The 17,872-nt window shown below is 52.2% G+C and overlaps 1 protein-coding gene across 1 annotated transcript in view; it reads right to left on the bottom strand.

Moving 5' to 3' along the window:
* Positions 1-227: 227 nt before the first annotated feature.
* The window catches only part of Duox1 (dual oxidase 1), a 37,541-nt gene continuing 19,896 nt past the window's right edge, over positions 228-17,872 (bottom strand). Inside the window, exons 19-34 of the mRNA XM_042688010.1 lie at positions 16,976-17,201; positions 16,328-16,421; positions 15,925-16,100; positions 13,742-13,811; positions 13,326-13,445; positions 12,660-12,838; positions 12,068-12,298; positions 11,053-11,152; positions 10,737-10,786; positions 9,187-9,314; positions 4,096-4,249; positions 3,465-3,697; positions 3,088-3,246; positions 1,688-1,843; positions 1,456-1,584; positions 228-960 (exon numbers count right to left, since the gene is read on the bottom strand). Coding sequence (XP_042543944.1) covers positions 838-960; positions 1,456-1,584; positions 1,688-1,843; positions 3,088-3,246; positions 3,465-3,697; positions 4,096-4,249; positions 9,187-9,314; positions 10,737-10,786; positions 11,053-11,152; positions 12,068-12,298; positions 12,660-12,838; positions 13,326-13,445; positions 13,742-13,811; positions 15,925-16,100; positions 16,328-16,421; positions 16,976-17,201 — 2,328 coding nt within the window. The 3' untranslated portion in view covers positions 228-837. The remainder of the gene's footprint in view (positions 961-1,455; positions 1,585-1,687; positions 1,844-3,087; positions 3,247-3,464; positions 3,698-4,095; positions 4,250-9,186; positions 9,315-10,736; positions 10,787-11,052; positions 11,153-12,067; positions 12,299-12,659; positions 12,839-13,325; positions 13,446-13,741; positions 13,812-15,924; positions 16,101-16,327; positions 16,422-16,975; positions 17,202-17,872) is intronic.

Below are 17,872 nucleotides of genomic sequence, written 5' to 3'. Positions count from 1 at the left end.
GAGGCCTCCCAAGAGCTCCCCCTGGGAGAGGAACGGCCTCCAGCTGGGGCCTTTGGCCTTAGGCAGATTCCTTGATTCAGTGAATACTGCCAAACTTAGATGTCTGGCAAGCCGGCTGGGTGAGTAGTTTCCTGAGAGGAAGCTGAGGTCTCACCCTGTCCTGCAGCAGGAAAAAAAAGAAACCCCAGAGGTAGAAAACTGATTTATTTGCAAAAGAGACTATGAGAGCAAGGAGAAAAGGGCTGAGGGACACCGGGGTAGCTGTTGGGCCAGCTATGTCTGCTTAAAAACTTGGGAGAGAATATCAGGTGGGTTAGTTTAGATGAGCGCCGAGGACATTTCTGTAAGCTGCTTTCTATCAGTCCAGACTACCCATTCGGCAAAGCCTTTGCCTGCCCATTTGAAAGTGAGGAACCCAGAAGAGAGGAGGAGCTTGGGGTGGGGAGGGTTCTAAGATGCCAGCATCTGTGCCTCCACTTCATCTTAGGCCTGTGGTCCCCAACACACGCACACACACTCAAATGTCAGCTTGTCTACTGACTTTTGTTGTGGGGGTGTCTTTTTCCACTTAACCTGGGGAAGAGGTCTCACTTTATCCCAAATCAGTAGTTCTCCTACTTCCCAACCTGTAGCTCTCAAACATTTCCTCCCCCACTTTGCTAGGCTGAGATATATCCTGGGCCTAAGACACCTGAGCCCACACATCACATCTGCACATGGCTGCCCAGACTAAGCTGGAGAAAGGACTGAGGCAGCCAGAAACAGGAAGTAGAAGTCAGCTGGCAGCCAAAACCTCTGCTCTGCTGGGTAGTGAGTGGAGTCAACTGGGCATTGGGCCTAGAAGTTTTCATAATGGTGGGAGAAATGAGTCCGGTCCTGTCTGTTGATGAGCTGACAGGCCTTCTCCACATCCTTGGTCATCCCAGGAGGACCACAGCTAAAGACCCCAATCTTCCGGACCTGTATCAAAAGCACAGGCGAAAACTGCTATGTTGTCCATTCACAGAGTCAGCTCAGTGTTCAGAGAGAACGCTAGGGTCAGGTGCAAGATTCAGGCTAGCTTCCCTTACATGTTTAAGACCAGCAAGAGCCAGCGTTCCTGAGGAAGGTCCGCTTCGCGCCCTGCAGGATGAGGGTTGGCTCGGTGTTTCTAATATGAGCCAGCCTCGTGGGCTGACTTGGTATGAGCGTAGTATGGAGGTAGGCCTGCCTTTATGGTGAGGGCTAGTTTCACTTACCGAGCTTTTCTCTTGGGACAAGTCATGGCTTCAGAGTTAGTAAATCTCTTTTGCCTGTGGCTTCTCCTTGTCCCTCTGGGTGACTCTCAGTACCTCTTTCCTCCGGTTACCCAACCAGACTCCCAGGGGATGCATTCTTTCCCTGGTTGAGTTCTAGAAACTTAGCACGCAGATGTTTTGTGAAAGTGCGAAGCTAGTTGTGGGCTGATGGGCTGACCTGTGGGTGGACCTCCTGCAGGGAGTTGAAGAAGGGCTCAAAGGGCGGGCGGCCAAAGTGGGTGATGGAACGCAGCCCCGTGAACAGACTCCGGTTCAGCACCTTCTGGAAGTGTCGCTCACAGATGTACTGGAGGAGGGGACATGGAGGAAGATCACACAGATGCCACCAGGCCCAACCCCTCACCCAGACACGGGTTCTGCCTGCCCCAGCCCGGCCAGGCGTGACCCACCAGCATGGTGGTCCTGAGGTCGAATTTCTCAGCCAGCTGGGTGATGTAGATGTGCACAGACACCAGGTCCTGGCAGTCATTCTCCTCCACCTCCCGGATGATGTCAGCCAGCCACTCGAACTGCCTCTGGGTCCTGGTCACCCAGATGAAGTAGATCTGTGGGCACACATTGGCGCTTAGGAGCCATTCCACTCAGGCTCCCTTATGTTGTAGGAAGCCAGTTTCCACCTGTGCACAGACAGCCTGTACTTTGGGGGCTACTGGGCCAGGCTTGGAGACTAGAGACAGGTTGCCCCAGGGCACAGAGAGTTGGAAGTGATAGGCTACCTGGGGCAGACCAGTGAAGAGGGGAAGGATGGGTGGGTGGGTGGGAAGCAGCTTCCTTTACCACTCTCCACTGGACTCCATCAGGAGGCTGCCCATCACCAGGCCGCCCAGAGGGAGCTCTTTGGGGCTGAGGGACACTTCATAGAGCAAGCCGAGCGCACTAGAGTGCAGCTGCTTAGACCAGTGGGCCAGGAATGAGCCCGAAAGGAGAGCAGGTAGTAGGGACGACCCTTGGAGGGAGGTTCTGGCTTTCCAAGGAGAAATGAGAAGTAGGACTGTGGGTTAAGAAGCAAAAAGGCAGAGCTGGCAAGGATAGAAAAGAGGAAGGGAGCTGTCACTTTCTGAGTGCTGACAGCATCTGGGCTGGGCATGCTGCATTCCAGCCCTCCTGACTCACCTGCCAGGCCCAGAGGGACAAGCAGGGGCCTGCCCCTGGGACCAGGCTGGAGGGAAGGCACCCCATGTAGAAGGGGCTTGAAGATTCAGCAGTATTCCTGGGGATAGCCCAGCCCACTAGCCCTGCCTTGGCCACTTCCCTTCCTCGTAAGAGTTCATTTCTGCCCTACCCTAAGCTAAGCCTTTCTCTCACAGCCAGCAGTGCTTCTTGGGCTGGCCTTCTGTGGAAGAGGGATACCCAGAAGTTGAATGAAGGCACCCCAAGAGACCAGGTGGGAGACTAGGCATCAATAAACCAATTATACCCTTCAGAATTCGGGGATATCCTGACACTTCCCCATCTACCTCTCCACTACCTTTTCCCAGCCAGACGCCGGTGGCTCATGCCTGTAATCCCAGCTACCCAGGAAGGCTGAGATCTGATAGTGGTTCAGTACCAGTCCCTGAGACTCTTATCTCCAATAAACCACTAGAAAACCAGAAGTGGCTCTGTAGCTCAAGCGGTAAGAACGCTCGCCTTGAACTCAAGAAATGAGGGACAGCGCCCAGGCCCAGAGTTCAAACTCCACAACCGACCAATAAATAAATATAAATGTACCTACTACCTTTTCCCAGATGGAGACCAAGAACAGAGGCCAGAGAGGGACCATGGGCTGCTGGGACTGAGGGCCACTCACCTTCTTACAGAGCAATTGGCAGCTGACTGATGACTTGAAAACCAGGTCTTTGAGGATGGAGGCAAAGGGGGTGACCCCAATGCCCCCTCCCACCAGCACGGACACCTCAAACTTATGCCATTCCTGGTGGCCTTCCCCAAATGGTCCATCAAGATAAAGCTGTAGGGAGGACAGTGAGTTAGAGATCAGTTTGCTCACCGCCAGCTACCAGCCTGGTAGGGAGTCATGCAGTGAGGAAGAATCCAACAGGAATGAGAGTGGCCCCTCATATTTGCAATCTAGTCTCCGGGTTCAGGGAAGGGAGGGACACTGTGGGGAGACTGGGGTGGTTAAGGAGATGTGGGGGCATGTGGCACCTCTGGCCTGGGTCTGAGTACCTTTGGGTATCTGGCACAGCTGTCCCCCGTTGGTGGGGAGTAGATCTCCCGGAGCCGAGTGGTCCAGGGCCCTGCTGCCCGGATGTGCAGGCTGAGGGTGTCCTCGTGGGGCGCCGAGGTCAGCGTGAAGGGGTGGTACTCAGTGGTCCCCAGGGCCAGGCAAGCGATCTGCACCCACTGCCCTGACTTGTACTCAAAGCCCTGGGGCCTCTGGAAACGCAGGTGAGTCACTCCTAGGGGAGGGATGGTGGGCTGCTGCCCTGAACGAACCATGGCAACGGTGTGGTCCCCGGAGAGCGTCCCCCACCTCCAACCACCGCCTCAGCCCTGCTTCTAGAAGGTCGCAGGGGAGTCTTTCTACCTCCAGAAACTGGCCTTGAGGAGGAACTGGGGATGATCAGGACAAGGGGAAATGAGGCCTAAGCGCCTGCACTCTCTGGTGAGAAAGGTTCAGTCTCCCGACAAAAGAGCGCTCTCTCCCTTTTCCCCCAGATTCCTTCGTGCAACTACGTCAGCCCACTGCCATGCCAGTCTGCAGGAGACTCTTGGCCAGGCTCTGCCCCTGCCCTGTCAGCTGCTTCAGTGGCCACTAAACTGCTTCCCTGATCACCGCCTCTGGCCTGCTTGATACCTGAAGGCAGTAGCTCTGCCTTCACAACGCTGATCTCCACTTTCTTCCGGCTCAGGCTCACCAGCTTGTCCCCCACATAGATAAGTGCTGGGACCAGGAAGAAGATGTGGAACCGGGGCAGCTGGATCAGAGCAAAGCTGCCGTGGATGATGAGCTGGAGAGAGCCAAGAATACAGAATTCAGCTTAGTCCCAAGGATCCCTGTATTCTTCTCCACTGGTCCAGGTCCATCGAATCCCCACCACACCATGTACCACACTTCTCCCAGATGCTAAGACTTCACCACTCCCAATTCTGTCTTCCAAAGCATTCGATGAGAATACTATTTTCCATCTCCCTGTGACCATCTTAAAGCAGGCTATGTGACTCCCATGCAGTAGCTGAGACTCTTCAAGTCAGGCCTTGAACACACTGGGTAATTTCTGTAACCACTTGAGCAATGTTGCTAGCCCTTTTTTTCATTGTGTGTGTGTCCTGGCCCTGGGCACTGTCCTTGAGATTCTTTTTCTCAAGGATAGTGTTCTACCACTTGCACCATGGTGCCACTTCTGGCTTTTTCTGAGTAGTTTATTAGAGATCAAATGTCTCACAGACTTTTCCTGCTCAGGGTGGTTTCGAACTTTGATCTTCAGATCTCAGCTTCCTGAGTAGCTAGATTACAGACAAGAGCCACCATCATCTAGCTGTTCATATTTTTGTGCTTGCTTGTTTTTGTTGGTCGTGGGGCCTGAACTCTGGGCCTGGGCGCTGTCCCTCAGCTCTTCAGCTCAAGGCTAGCACGTTACTACTTGAGCCACAGTGCCACTTCTGGCTTTTTCTGCGTATGTGGTGCTGAGGAATTGAACCCAGGGCCTCATGCATGCAACACAAGCACTCTACCACTGAGCCACCTTCCCAGCCCCTGTTCATGTTTTTGAGACAGGGTTGATAACTTTGCCTGGGCTAGCCTTGAGCTAGCCTCTCTCTCCCCAGTAGCAAAGATTACAAATGTGCACCACCCAACTCTGATGTGACTTTTTGAAGCTGTGCTTTTATGTCATCCCCCGCTAAAAACTTTCATGAACTTTGTTTGTCTACAAGGCTTTGGCGTACCCTGACCTCTTCCTGGCAGCTGGGTTTCCCTCCCTGTTCCTTAAAGTCAATACAGCAAGTCTTTTCTGCTGCAGGACTTTTGCACTTGGGGTGGCCTGGGCTGTCCTTTCCCTGGTTCTTCCCATGGCTACCTTCATCTCCTTTTTCCAAGTTGCAGCAGAAACGCCACCTTCTCCAGCCTTCCCTCAGGTCCATCCCACCTTCCTTCTGCTCACTCCACAATCCCTGTCATCAGCCACAACCATTTTTTTTTGGCCCATTCACTTACATGTTTACTATTGCTCTCCACACTGGACTCAAAGGATGGGAACCTTCAGTTCAATACACTCTCCGTTCTTAGCATCATCTGCGTGGCTCCCCCTTTGGGAGACTAAGAATACCTAAGTACCTCCTTTCCTTGCAATAACTGATAGGGATTGTCCAGCTCTGGTTCTTTCCTTGATAATCTTGTCTAATGTGGGTACACACTACTTGCACCCACTCTTCCCACTCACTGACTCCCAAGTCTGGCCGGTGTGGTTCCACATTTGTCTCCCCTTTGTTCCTGCCCACCACAGTCCCACCAACCCCGAGAATGGCCAAGCCTTGAAGTCTCCTTCTAGATGTCCACTCCCTCTTGGCAACCTAGGACACTAGTGACAATCCTCCCACCCCCACAGCCTCCTGCTGCGTGGGCAACAATGCTCTACTGGTTGTCCCTCTTTGACTCTTGGGCCCATCGGAACTTTCCAGTTCTACTACTGGCTTATTCCTTCTGCCACCCCCAATCATAGGTGTTGCCCGAGCCAGGTTTCCTCCTCATCTGCTCTTTTTCTTTCTGGGCTTCATCCACAAATAATGACAGTCCCTCAGCTGCGGGTGCAGGTCCCCTGTGTCACCAGCATGTCCACGCGTCACCAGCACAGCCAGGCCTGCTTTGGTCTCCTGAACACCCCACGGCCGTTCCCACTTCCACCTCTGCCCTATTGCCTGGATTCCATCAAGTGTGTGTGTGTGTGTGTGTGTGTGTGTGTGTGTTGTATGCCAGTCCTAGGGCTTGAACTCAGGGTCTGGAGCTAGTATTCTACCATTTGAGCCACAGCACCGCTTTTGGCTCCCCCCCCCCCCCCCCCCGCAATAGTTTATTGGAGATAAGAGTCTCCTGGATTTTCCAGCTTGGACTGGCTTCAAAATGCGATCCTCAGATATCAGCCCCCTGAGTAGCTAGGATTTCAAGCGTTGAGCTACCAGCCCTCAGCTGCTCTTCAGTTTCAACTCCTCATTTCCTGTCACTGTTTAGCTTATCTCTCCTAAAACTTTGGCCCAAGTCCCATCTTTTCCCTAAAGTCTCCCCTAACCAGTTCAGTGCTGGTAAAACCCTCTTCCTATAACTTACTATAGGAACTTCTGCTCAGCAGTGCATGCAATATTGTGTGTGCGTGTGACTCTCTGTGCAGTGAATCTGAGGTTCTTCAGGGTCAGATTAGAGTTTCCTCCCCTGCTAGAACTCACACAGAGCTAATGCATAAGAGACCTCCGCCGATGATTGAACTTGGGTCTCACCTCCAGGAATGCTTTCCCTTCATTGAGGGTTCCCAAAGTCCTTTTTTTTTTTTTTGGTCGGTTGTGGGGCTTGAACTCTAGGCCTGGGCGCTGTCCCTCAGCTCTTCAGCTCAAGGTGAGCGCTCTACCGCTTCAGCCACAGCGCCACTTCCGGTTTTCTGGTGGTTAATTGGAGATAAGAGTCTCACGGACATCTCTGCCCAGGCTGGCTTTGAACTGCAATCCTCAGATCTGTCTCCTGAGTAGCTAAGATTACAGGCGTGAGCCACTGTTACCTAGTGCCCCCCCCCCACCAAAATTCTTGATCTTTATCTCCACAGGACGAACTTAAGCCTCTGGGAGCTCTTCTCTGACTTGGCTGTGCTTTCTCAGAGTTCCTTACATTTTGGAGTTCCCTCACCCCCAAAGTTCTCCAAAGCCTTCAGCCAGTCTGACTACAATGGCAGGGTGACCTCATACGCCTCTGTGTATACACCACATTTGGGGTTGGCTTTACTTTTTAAGCCACAAAGCTGCTGTAGACTCCTGCTCTGAGATGCTGGCTCCCCCTCTTCAACCTGGATCGGGGGGCCTGGACGTCCCTCCCCAGGGACCTATATGAGGATCCTTTACCAAAGCCAAGTGGTCATGTGAGAGGGAAGGGTCTATCCTGGGCTAATGGCCAGGATAGCATTGCCCAGCAGAGGGAGCTGGAACATTTCTAAGCCCCTTAACTTTCCTGCTGGCGGCTCTCTGTATCATAGTGACTGATAAAGCAGAAAGAAGTCTTGGGTCTGAGGGAGCCAGGCTAGCTCCTCTTCTGGGTCTCTCCACCAGTTCAAAGCAACTGCTGTATCACCAGGAACAAGTACATGGCCTCCATTCCTAGCAGAAACCATAGCCTGGGATGCTGGCGCTCCACCCATTACTGAGAAGATGGGTGGGAGGAATAAATTAGCCACAGCGCTCCAAAGAGGAAGTGATTTCTTTGGAAATAACATCAGCAGTTGTAGGAAACACCTTAGGCTTAAGTCTGGGTCCCTTGAGAACCATGAGGTGCTGAGGTACAGGCAAGGTGGAGCAGAGCCTCCTCCCCGCTACAAGTGAGGACAAAACTGCACCTGGAAGGGACAGGCCAAACAGCATGAGCGTCCTGTAATTCTAGCTACTTAGGGGGCTGAGATCTGAGGATCGTGGTTCAAAGCCACCCAGGGCAGGCAAGTCTGTGAGACTCTTTATCTCCAACAAACCACTCAGAAAACCAGAAGTGATGCTGTGGCTCAGGTGGTAGAGTGCTTGCCTTGAGCTGAAGAGCTGAGGGACAGCGCCCAGGCCCAGAGTTCAAGCCCCATGACCGACAAAAAAAATAATAATAATAAGACAGGAGCAAATGGTGGATTCTGTTTCAGAACAAAGAAGACCCCTGTGTGCAGTTCTGCCTGGGGATAAACAGGCTTGGCCCTAGGCCTCTAGACGCCTTGAATGCTGGCAACCAAGCCATGGACTGTGGGAACCATAGGGGACCTTGGGACTTGATTTAGCTTCTCATTGAGGTCCCGGGTTGCCCTTTGGTGAGCTGCAGACAAGCAGTGACAGCAACAGAGATACATGCCAGAGTCAGCAGGGGAACTGACCAGGAAAATCAGCTGATAGCAAACTCACAGAAGATGGAGGGCAACAGACAAAGGGGGGAATGTGAATGAAGGGCAACAAGGGACTTAGGTGAAGAACTAAATGGAATAGATGGAATCTTAAAAATCCATCCTGGGCTATGAATGTGGCTCAGTGGTAGAGTGCTTGCCTAGCATGCATGAAGCCCTGGCTTCAATTCCTCAGTACTACATACACAGAAAAAAGCTGGAAGTGGCGCTGTGGCTCAAGTGGTAGAGTGCTAGCCTTGAGCAAAAGAAGCTCAGGGACAGTGCCCAGGCCCTGAGTTCAAGCCCAAGGACTGGCAAAAAACAAAAAAACCATCCTATCAGCGATCCTAAAGATGATGAGAGCAAGCTCATGAACCTTACAGGTAGCATTTAGCAGGGTGGGAAGGCAAACACTCCTCACCCCCCCCCCCTTCCAAAGAAGACCAGGACAACACTTGCCAGGAACTCACTTAAATTTCTCCAAACAAAGTGACTCCTCCCACAGTTTACCCCCAGGAGCCAAAGCCCAGCTATTCAAAGGCAAGGAAGACTGCGTGGGCCAAAACGATATGGGGGAGCCCGGAGTCTGTGAGGAATGTAGACCAGCCTGCAAGGATTGCTAATGCAAAACCCACGCCAGGGAGGTGCTCTCCAAAGGTTGCCTATTGGGGTGAGCCTCCTGGGGAACCCCACAGTATAATTTCCACCTTTACAGAGGGACGTGGAGAAGTGGATGCTTGAAATAATGAAAGAGGATGGAGGACGGATGTCCTATGTGTCACTCATGGGAATGCCCTGCCCGTGCCCAGCTGGCCCTGCGCATAGCCGAAAGCTCTCACCAGGACATAGAGCAGGATGTAGAGGTGGTGGGTCAGCCAGAAGCCTCGGAAGCTGCGTCGGCGGAAGTGGTGGGAGGCGAAGACATACATGACTGCCAGGACCAGCAGCAGCACGACGCCTGTGAGTCCTGCACAGTGAACAGGAAAACAGGAGGGTTGGAGACACGGGCAGTTCTGAGGTCCCTAGGGTCAAGGATCCACTCCACTTCCCTAAGTGGGAATGGCAAAACTCACGTCCTCCTCTGCCCACCCCCACCCCCCATACCAGCCACTTTTCATCTGTGTGATCTTTTTTTTTTTTTTTTTTAATGTCTCTTGCTTTCTTGACTCTTAGGTCCACAGGAACAAGCACTGGGCTAAGCTGGCTCATCATAGAATCCTTAGTGCTGGAGACAAAGCCTGGCACGCTATAGGCCTTGTATAAAGGTGTGCTGCAGAAATGAATGAACGCAAGGAGAGTTTACTTGGCTCGTTGGGGTCATGTATTAGAAATTGCAGAGCCCAATGTTCATGGAGTGAAGGTTTGGTCCTTGTCCCCCTATTACTATACCTGGCTCTTGGCGGCACACCACTTGAGCGCTATAGCATCATTAAGGCATGGATTGGGACGACATCATCTGAGCTTATCACCTGATCTCTCAGGACCAGCCTGGAGTGTGTAGAAAGAAAGCCTCTTCCACTACTAGAGAATCCCAGACCAGGCCAGAGCTACGTGGAAGGGATAATGCTGAAGCCCGGGTTGGGGTTGGGGAATGAAAGCCCAGAGAACAGTCCCTCAGGTGATCAAGGAGGAGAAAGGCAGTAATTAGGACGATTAGAGGCCCCCCTCCCCCTGAAGTGTGGAAAAGCAAAGGTTAAGAGGACGAATCAACCACAGCCTGTCAAATCCTGAACTAAGAGGAGAGCATAAATACAACCTTATCCACCAAATCCCCGCGTGCAGGAATTAGCAAGCCCCCTCTGAAGTTCAAAGCAGAGCTTTTTAGGATTTAAATAAATAAATAACCCACACTGTTTCACGGAGAGAAGAGAGTATAGGAAAAAAAAAAAAAAAAGTGTTACCCTCCACCTCCTCCCAGGAGGGAACAGACTGGAAATATAAATAGACCCAAGAAGAGTTTGAAGAGATTCACAGCTAATCGCTCTAAAATGGATGATTACAGGGAGTTAGGAATAGGCCCCTAAATAGCCCTTGTCAAGACATCTTACAAGGTGGAGGGGTGGGGGAGGCTTCTGTCTGGGTTTACAAAGAGCCTGACTCCTCCCTTGCACAACTAGAGCATAGCATTTCCCCAAGCTGCTGTTGTGCTTGGGATGTATGCGTGGAGGAGGGCTCCGCTGGACACTACCCACATAGGGGCTGGTTCACTAGACCTAAGTCAGAGAGGATCTACATCTTCTGCTCCGCAGGAGGGTCACCAGGCGGAGAGAGCAGAGCCTAGTTTCCCAGTGAGAGCCGAATGAGTCTGGACTGCTCTGGGACAGCATGAACCCAGAGCCTTGGTGTTCTGAGTCAGGCTTGGAAAATCACGGAGGGAAAAGGCTCTCACCTGGTACGGTCTGGAAGAACCACCAGTAATACTTCTGGGGGAACTCAGACCTGTGTGTAACAGACAACCATGAGTAACCCCCAAGAGGGGGAACATCTGGGGGGGACCACCCAAAGGAGACACCCCAGCCCCGCCACCGGTCACCCCTGCTGACTTGAGCTTAGGAGTGTAGGCTGCTGGTGGTTTTTCCCAGAGTCTGGAGGATAACATGTTCCTCTGGCCAAAACGATTTGAAATTTTCCACATGCAAGAAATCCTCACCCCCCCCACACACACCCTTTCCCACTTTTGTCTGTGAATACCTCTACATACTCACCCATCATCATGGAAGAGGCCAGGGAAGAGGCAGGAGAGGATGCTGAGTGGACTGATGGAGAACAGGTATACATTGACCACATGGCCCACGCTGTGTAAGACTAAGAAAGAAAGATGGAAGGGTTGGGCCCCAGGGATTCCTAAGGACCGCCCAAAGGTAGGTGCTCAAGGCCGAAAATGTCAACCAGAGTTGGGAGTCTGGTGGGATGCCAGTGGCTCCCGCCTGTAATCCCAGCTACTCAGGAAGCTGAGATCTGAGGATCATGGTTCAAAACCAGCCCAGGCAGGAAAGTCCATGAGACTCATTTCCAATGAACCAACAAAAAACCAGAAGTAGAGGGGTGGCTCAAGTGGTGGAGCACCAGCCTTGAGCCAGAAAGGTGAATGGACAGACCCTAAGTTCAAGCCCCAGTACCTGCACAACAACAAGCAGGATGGAGGGGTCTGAAGAAGAACCCTAAAAATCTGTATTTCTCGCTCTCATTCTCCTGATCCTCCTGCACACTGTCCATGAATGCAACCACGCGAGTCTGAAGTTACCCCATTAGCAGCTCATTGCTTTGGTTTCTCACACTAAGTTACGCTTTCGTAAGAACTGGGAGATACGCGGTATGCACACTCCTCCTAGGTTGTTAGTAGATTGCCAGCTGGAAGCTGGAGAGGTGTGCTAGAAAGCTGGGGAGAGGAACTCAGGGCGGGGGGTGGGGGGGGGAAGCCTCTAAGACTTCTTTGCCAACTCCATCCTTAAAGCTCTCAAAGCTGGGCGCCGGTGGCTCACGCCTGTACACCTAGCTACTCAGGAGGCTGAGATCTGAGGATCGCAGCTCCACGCCAGCTGGGGCAGGGACATCTGTGAGACTCTTATCTCCAATAAACCACCAGAAAACCAGAAGTGGCGCTGTGGCTCACGCGGTAGAGCGCTCGCCTTGAGCTGAAGAGCTCAGGGACAGCGCCCAGGCCCAGAGTTCAAGCCCCACGTCTGACAAAAAAACAAAAAAAGAGCGGCAGGCCCTTGCCTGTGAGGACGATGGCAGTGGAGGCGATGAGGCGGTGGAAGTCCACGGCGGCATCGAAGGGGATGTAGCGGTTGAGGAAGGTCTCCCGCAGGAAGGTGAGGAGGTTGCGGCACATGGTGAGCAGGATGTAGGAGAACATGAAGGAGATGCTGGCTGCCGTGCCCCGGGACACGATGATGCCCACGCGGGTGGTGTCGGTGATGCCCTTGTGGTGTGCTGCAAAGGCGTAGTCTGTGGGGGGTGGGGGTGACAAAGGGACAGAGGTCAGAGAACCCCATAAACGGGGCATTGCCCGTGTTACAACACCTCCCTAGGAAAGCCTTAAGGCCCTGACCTCACACCCCAATGCTGCCCTCCCCTCTGAATGGGTCATCAAACCCTGGACACCTGCCACTCACAACAGACCAACCTTCACACACACATACACACACAATGCCCACTCATTCACCAGGCTGCCAAGTGCCCACCACAAGCCCTGCCCTTGGAGTTGGTCCCTTGTCCCAGGGCCCTGCCCCCAGGAGACTCTGATCCTCAGCTCTGTGCATTACTTCCGCCGCCCCCCCCCATTGCAGTAAGTGATGCCCCCCCTCACAGTAGGCCCTCTCCAGGAAGAGCCCCCCGGAGATGGCGTAGAACACGGCCACGCAGCCGATGTGGCGCCGGTAGTTCTCAATGAACCGCTTGAACTGCTGGACGGTCTGGTGGCGCCAGCTGCGTTGAAACTTCTCTCGGTGCGCCTCGGTGAACAGCAAGGGCTGGAAAGAAGTTACCCTGGGGGAGGGGAAGGGGGGGAGGAGGGAGGACACAAGAAGTCTGAGCTATTTATCCCCCCCAGGGGGACATTCCCCCCCTCCCTGCTTCTCTGGGGTGAACTACTGAACAAACAGGGGCTTTCAGTCACTCACTTAGAAGCTGGGTTCAGACCCCCCCCCCCGACTCCTTCTACTAAAGGTTATTCTGCACTCTGAATAATTCTGTACTCTGTGGGTGCAAAGGGCACCCACAATCAGCCTCTAAGGGAAGCTCACAGGACACCTCCTCCAGGAAGGCTTTCCTGACTTTCCAAGCAAGCCTCTTGCTCTTAAGCACTGCTTTAACATTCACCCGTGGGGCATTGTCATCATCAGTGTTGCTGGACTCTCAGGCAAGGGTGGCATTTCTTGGGCAGTAACTGTCTGCCTCCCTGGTGGTGAGCAGAGGGCCTGGCATGAGATGTTGAAGGGGTGGATGGGCTCAAAGCGGGTAAGAGCCGACGTACTTCTTGCCAAACCTCCGCCGGATCTCCTGGGGTGGGTCTGTGTCCCGGGGGCACTGCAGCCTCTGCGGTGGTGTCATCTCAGTCCTGACGTTGTTGCGGGCACTTACTCTGGGAGAGGGACTAGGAAGGAACACAAGAGCTAAGACCTTGGCCACTTCCTGCCCGTAGCCTGCCTCCAAACTCACTTTCTCTGGAAAAGCCCAGAGCTCTCCATGAGAAGACAGTGGGACTCCCAGAGAGATAGAGACAGAGAGATCCTTGGGTCCTATATTTGTACCCACCACAAGGTCACGTGACCCAGGCAGTGAGCACGGAAATCTAGTAGGTTTGTTGGAAGGTACTATATGGAATAATCTGGGTGCCCCCATCCCAGCCGTTCTAGGGAGAGAAACGGCAGTTCCCAGAGAGAGGCTCACCAGATCATCTCCTGGCTCATGTAGGAAGCCCGCCGGCAGAGGTTCTTGATAACTTCTGGTACCTCCACTCCTGCAATGAATGCAGAGCTCGGTTAGAAAGCATCTCAGTGCCCAGAGACTAGAGAGCCTGGCTCAAGGCATGGCACCCTACTTTCCCATGTTCATACCTAAACAGAGTCCTCCTTCAGTGGACACCGTGACTTTGCAGGCACCCCAACCTCAGCCCTTGTCTCTAATGGACATTGCACCCAGACTTGTGTGGGTGAGGAAAAGGAAGGCATGAGGTGAAATTGACCAGACAGGCATCCATGAGGATGTGTGGCACTACTAGGACTGGTATGGGGTATGGGGGTAAAATTCAGAAACTATGTAACTTGCCTGTTAAAGCCCCTTTTGCTACAAAAACAAACAACTCTGTCAAAGGCCCTCCAACTTAAAACCTCCCAAGAGAGAAATATACAGTCCAGGTGATAGGGATAGGGGAGATCACTCAAAAACTCTTTCTACTTTGCTTTTAAAAAAAAAAATGTTCATAATAAAATACCAGGGAGGGGGGAACCCCACTTCATTGTTCCTGTCTTGGCTGACAGGGCAAGATGGAGCTACAAATCCAGGTTCTTGTAAAAGGCCCAGGAGTCTCTAGGACAGTTTTCCAGTGCTGAACCAATCTCCATGTGAACCCTGGTCTACAGCCAAGGTCAAAAGTGAGTGAGCTGATGTAACTGGAATTTGAGTGTTTAAAACAAAGCATAATGGTCTATACGCTTAAATGGTTCAATAAACAGCAAATCTGGCAAAAAAAAAAAAAAAAAAAGATTAGAAAAACAAGGGCAAATCTAGGGGAGAAGTAAAGGGCTGTTTGTATTGTTCTTGTTGTTTTGTATAGTTCAAAAATCGATGAAAATAAAGTCTGGAGGAAACAATAAAGCACATCAGTGATTAAAACAAGACAACAAACAAAGCTAGCCCTCTGCTTCATCCTCAGTCCCTGTCATTATTGGATGTCCCTGGGCCTCAGTAGCCAGGTTTATGGTCTGCCTCCAGGAAACTCTCATACCCCTACCTTAGACTCAGGAGCCCACTACCTGGGAAAGATAGAAAGCTTCTTTACCAACTCCCTTCACCCCCCGCCCCCACCCCCAGGGCCAGGAAATACTCTTGCACCCACATTTTCTCTTAAACTTGCTCCTGGTTCCCCATGGAATCTGCCCTGCTCCCCACTCTTCTCATAATCCTGGGAGGGACTGGGTTTGGTCTCAACATGTCCCAGTGAGAATCTGAAACTGAGAAGACATCGTGCCAGTTCTCAGAGAGAGGAGGCCACTCACAGACCCCTTCTGCCTGCTCCCTGCCATTCTGACTCCAGCTTCTATTAACTTGAGCCAGACTCAGGCAGGGCAGGGAGCTGGGGGAAGGATACTTAGCCAGGGGGAGTGTGTGTGTGTGTGTGTGTGTGTGTGTGTGTGTGTGTATGTGTGCACATCCTGATTCTACCCATCCCACCAGCAGGGCTGTTTAATGACTGTTTTTGTCTTTGGGTTTTTTTTTTTTGGGGGGGGGGGGCCAGTCCTAGGGCTTGAACTCAGGGCTTAGGCACTGTCCCTTCTTTTGCTCAAGGCTAGCACTCTACCATTTGAGCCACGGCGTTACTACCAGCTTTTTCTGTGTATGTGGTACTCAGGAATTGAACCCAGGGCTTCATGCATGCTAGGCAAGCACTCTACCACTAAGCTACATTCCCAGCCCCTGTCTAATGACTTTCATGAGCCTGAAGAACATGCATCTCAGATCCCTTTCCTCATACAAATAAAACTGTCGATTAGAAAATATATTTTCTAGCTGGGTACACAGTGGCTCATGTCTGTAATCCCAGCTACTCAGGAGGCGGAGATCTGAGGATCGTGGTTCAAAGCCAGCCCGGGCAGGAAAGTCCTTGAGACTCTTATCTCCGATAAACCACTAGAAAGCCAGAAGTGGTGCTGTGGCTCAAGTGGTAGAGTGCTATCCTTAAGCTGAAGAGCTGAGGGACAGCACCCAGGCCCAGAGTTCAAGCCTCACGACCAACAAAAAAAAAGAGAAAGAAAATATTTTTTCCCAATATTCTTCTAACGTATTTTCTAACAATGTATTGGGTCTAACAGAGTAGTCAGGTGGGGCCCATCTGCCTGCCAGCTGGGCCTCACCTTTGACACAGAGCTGTGTGAAGCGGAGCTCGCTGTCGTGATCCCGAAGCATAAAGTGGAAGTCCTCCCAGGTCAGCTCCTCCTTGTCCTGGAAACCTGACTCTCGGAACATGGACTCCACCACCTCGGCCAGCTGGGCCTTGGGCAAGCAGTTGTTGGAGATCTCGATGAAGGATCTGGAGTTGAGGAAGAAGAATCCTCGTACCCAGACACAATGGCCACCAGGCCTCCATTGGCCACATCCCAAGCCTCTTACTAAGTTCTAACAGGAGTGTGGTTATGAAGGTAAAGAGGAGGCCTCCAATTCTCCTTTACACATCTGCTTTCCCTCCCCGAGCAGGTCTCCTCCTTTCCCAAGAAGTCTCTGCCCTTGCTTAATCTCCGGGCCATCGAGAGGACTGACCTCAACATTCTGATGAACTCTTCCTTGGAAATGAGGCCATTCCCATCGAAGTCATACATGCGGAACATCAGGCGAGACTTCTCCTCAGGGGAGCCTGGGAGAAGAAGGACTCTGTGAGGAGAACATGGGCCCACTATCTGGAAACCCTCAGGCTGACCCGAGGCAGCAGGGTCAAGACTCACTGCCAGACCCGGCAAGGGGTCATTCTGCTTCTTTCATTTTTTAATTTTAATTATTTTTTGTCTCCATCCTGGGACTTGAACTCAGGGCCTGGGTGTTATCCTTTGAGCTTTATTTTTGCTCAAGGCTAGCCCTCTACCATGTGAACCACAGAACCACAGCTCCACTTCTGGCTTTTTCAGTAGCTGATTGGAGATAAGAGTCTCAAGGACTTTCCTGCCTCGGGCTGGCTTTGAACCGTGATCCTCAGATCTCAGCCTCCTGAGTAGCTAGGATGACAGGCGTGAGCCACCGGCGCCTGATTTGTTCTGCTTCTTTTAACTCCCCCCTGAGCAGTTGTAGATGTCTGCCACGTCTGGAGATGCAGCCCCATTGTTTCCTATCTCTAACAGCCCAGTCACACCCCAAACTCTGTCCCCATTGCTTGTCCACGCTCTACCCTCCACATAGCTTTTTCTCCTCCCTTACCTTTCATGAAGACCACCAGGATGTCCAGGAACTCCCGGAAGGACAGGTAGCCATTGCCATCTCTGTCAGCCAAAGAGAACATGGACTCCACAAACATGTCCTGAGGCTTGAGACCCAGGGACTCAGCAAACTCAGCCCTGCTCAGCTCACAGGTCAGGGCTTCTCGAACCTTCTGGGATGAGTCCAGTGGCAGGGTCCCTGCATCTGCCTGGTTGATGTCCAACACCTGTACTTGGCCAGCCACAGAAGGAGGGAGAAAAAGAGACAAAGCTGCCTTGAAAACCATGGAGGAACCACCTTCTGAGGGGTCTGCCCATCACTCCTAGATAAGCAGCCCATTGGGCAGTCCCCGGGACTATATTTGTATTATCAAGTCTTGGCCTCTCTGTCTTAGCTGATTGGACCAAACTTGATATAAAGTTGATCGGAGCTGGGGAATCTAGAATTGGAAGTAAAAGTCCTAGATATGTGTTGTCCTGAGCCCCCCAAAATTCCACATGACAGAGACCATGTTTCTCCTTCAGGTGCTCAGAGATCCAGGAAAAAGCAAAAGCAGGGAGCAAACAGAGACAGCCTAATGGAGGAGCAGTCTTGCTTGGTGAGAGTTTTCTCACTGGAATCCCTGAGATGGTTTGGATCCTCGGTGTCACCTGACCCTTGCATCTAAAAGAAGTTGAACTCAGAGAAGGGTTTGAGAAAAGACAATTCTCCTTACAAGCCTTTTCTGGCTCACCCGGGGGCCGCCCTCATCAGAGAACAGACAGGCGACAGGCCAAGGTACCTGTCTTTCCTGCCTATCAACTTGGCTAGTTAGTGTAAGCCTGGTTGTGGTTCACGGGGCCAAGTGTACAGCTTTGAACAGGTGCTTTAATGGAAAGAGCCTGGGGCTGGAAGCTA

This window comes from Dipodomys spectabilis, unplaced genomic scaffold, assembly GCF_019054845.1.
Source record: "Dipodomys spectabilis isolate Male_0828 unplaced genomic scaffold, ASM1905484v1 ptg000108l, whole genome shotgun sequence".
Taxonomy (NCBI): Eukaryota; Metazoa; Chordata; class Mammalia; order Rodentia; family Heteromyidae; genus Dipodomys; species Dipodomys spectabilis.
Note: the sequence above shows the minus strand (reverse complement) of the source record. Positions and strands in the feature narration are given on the sequence as shown.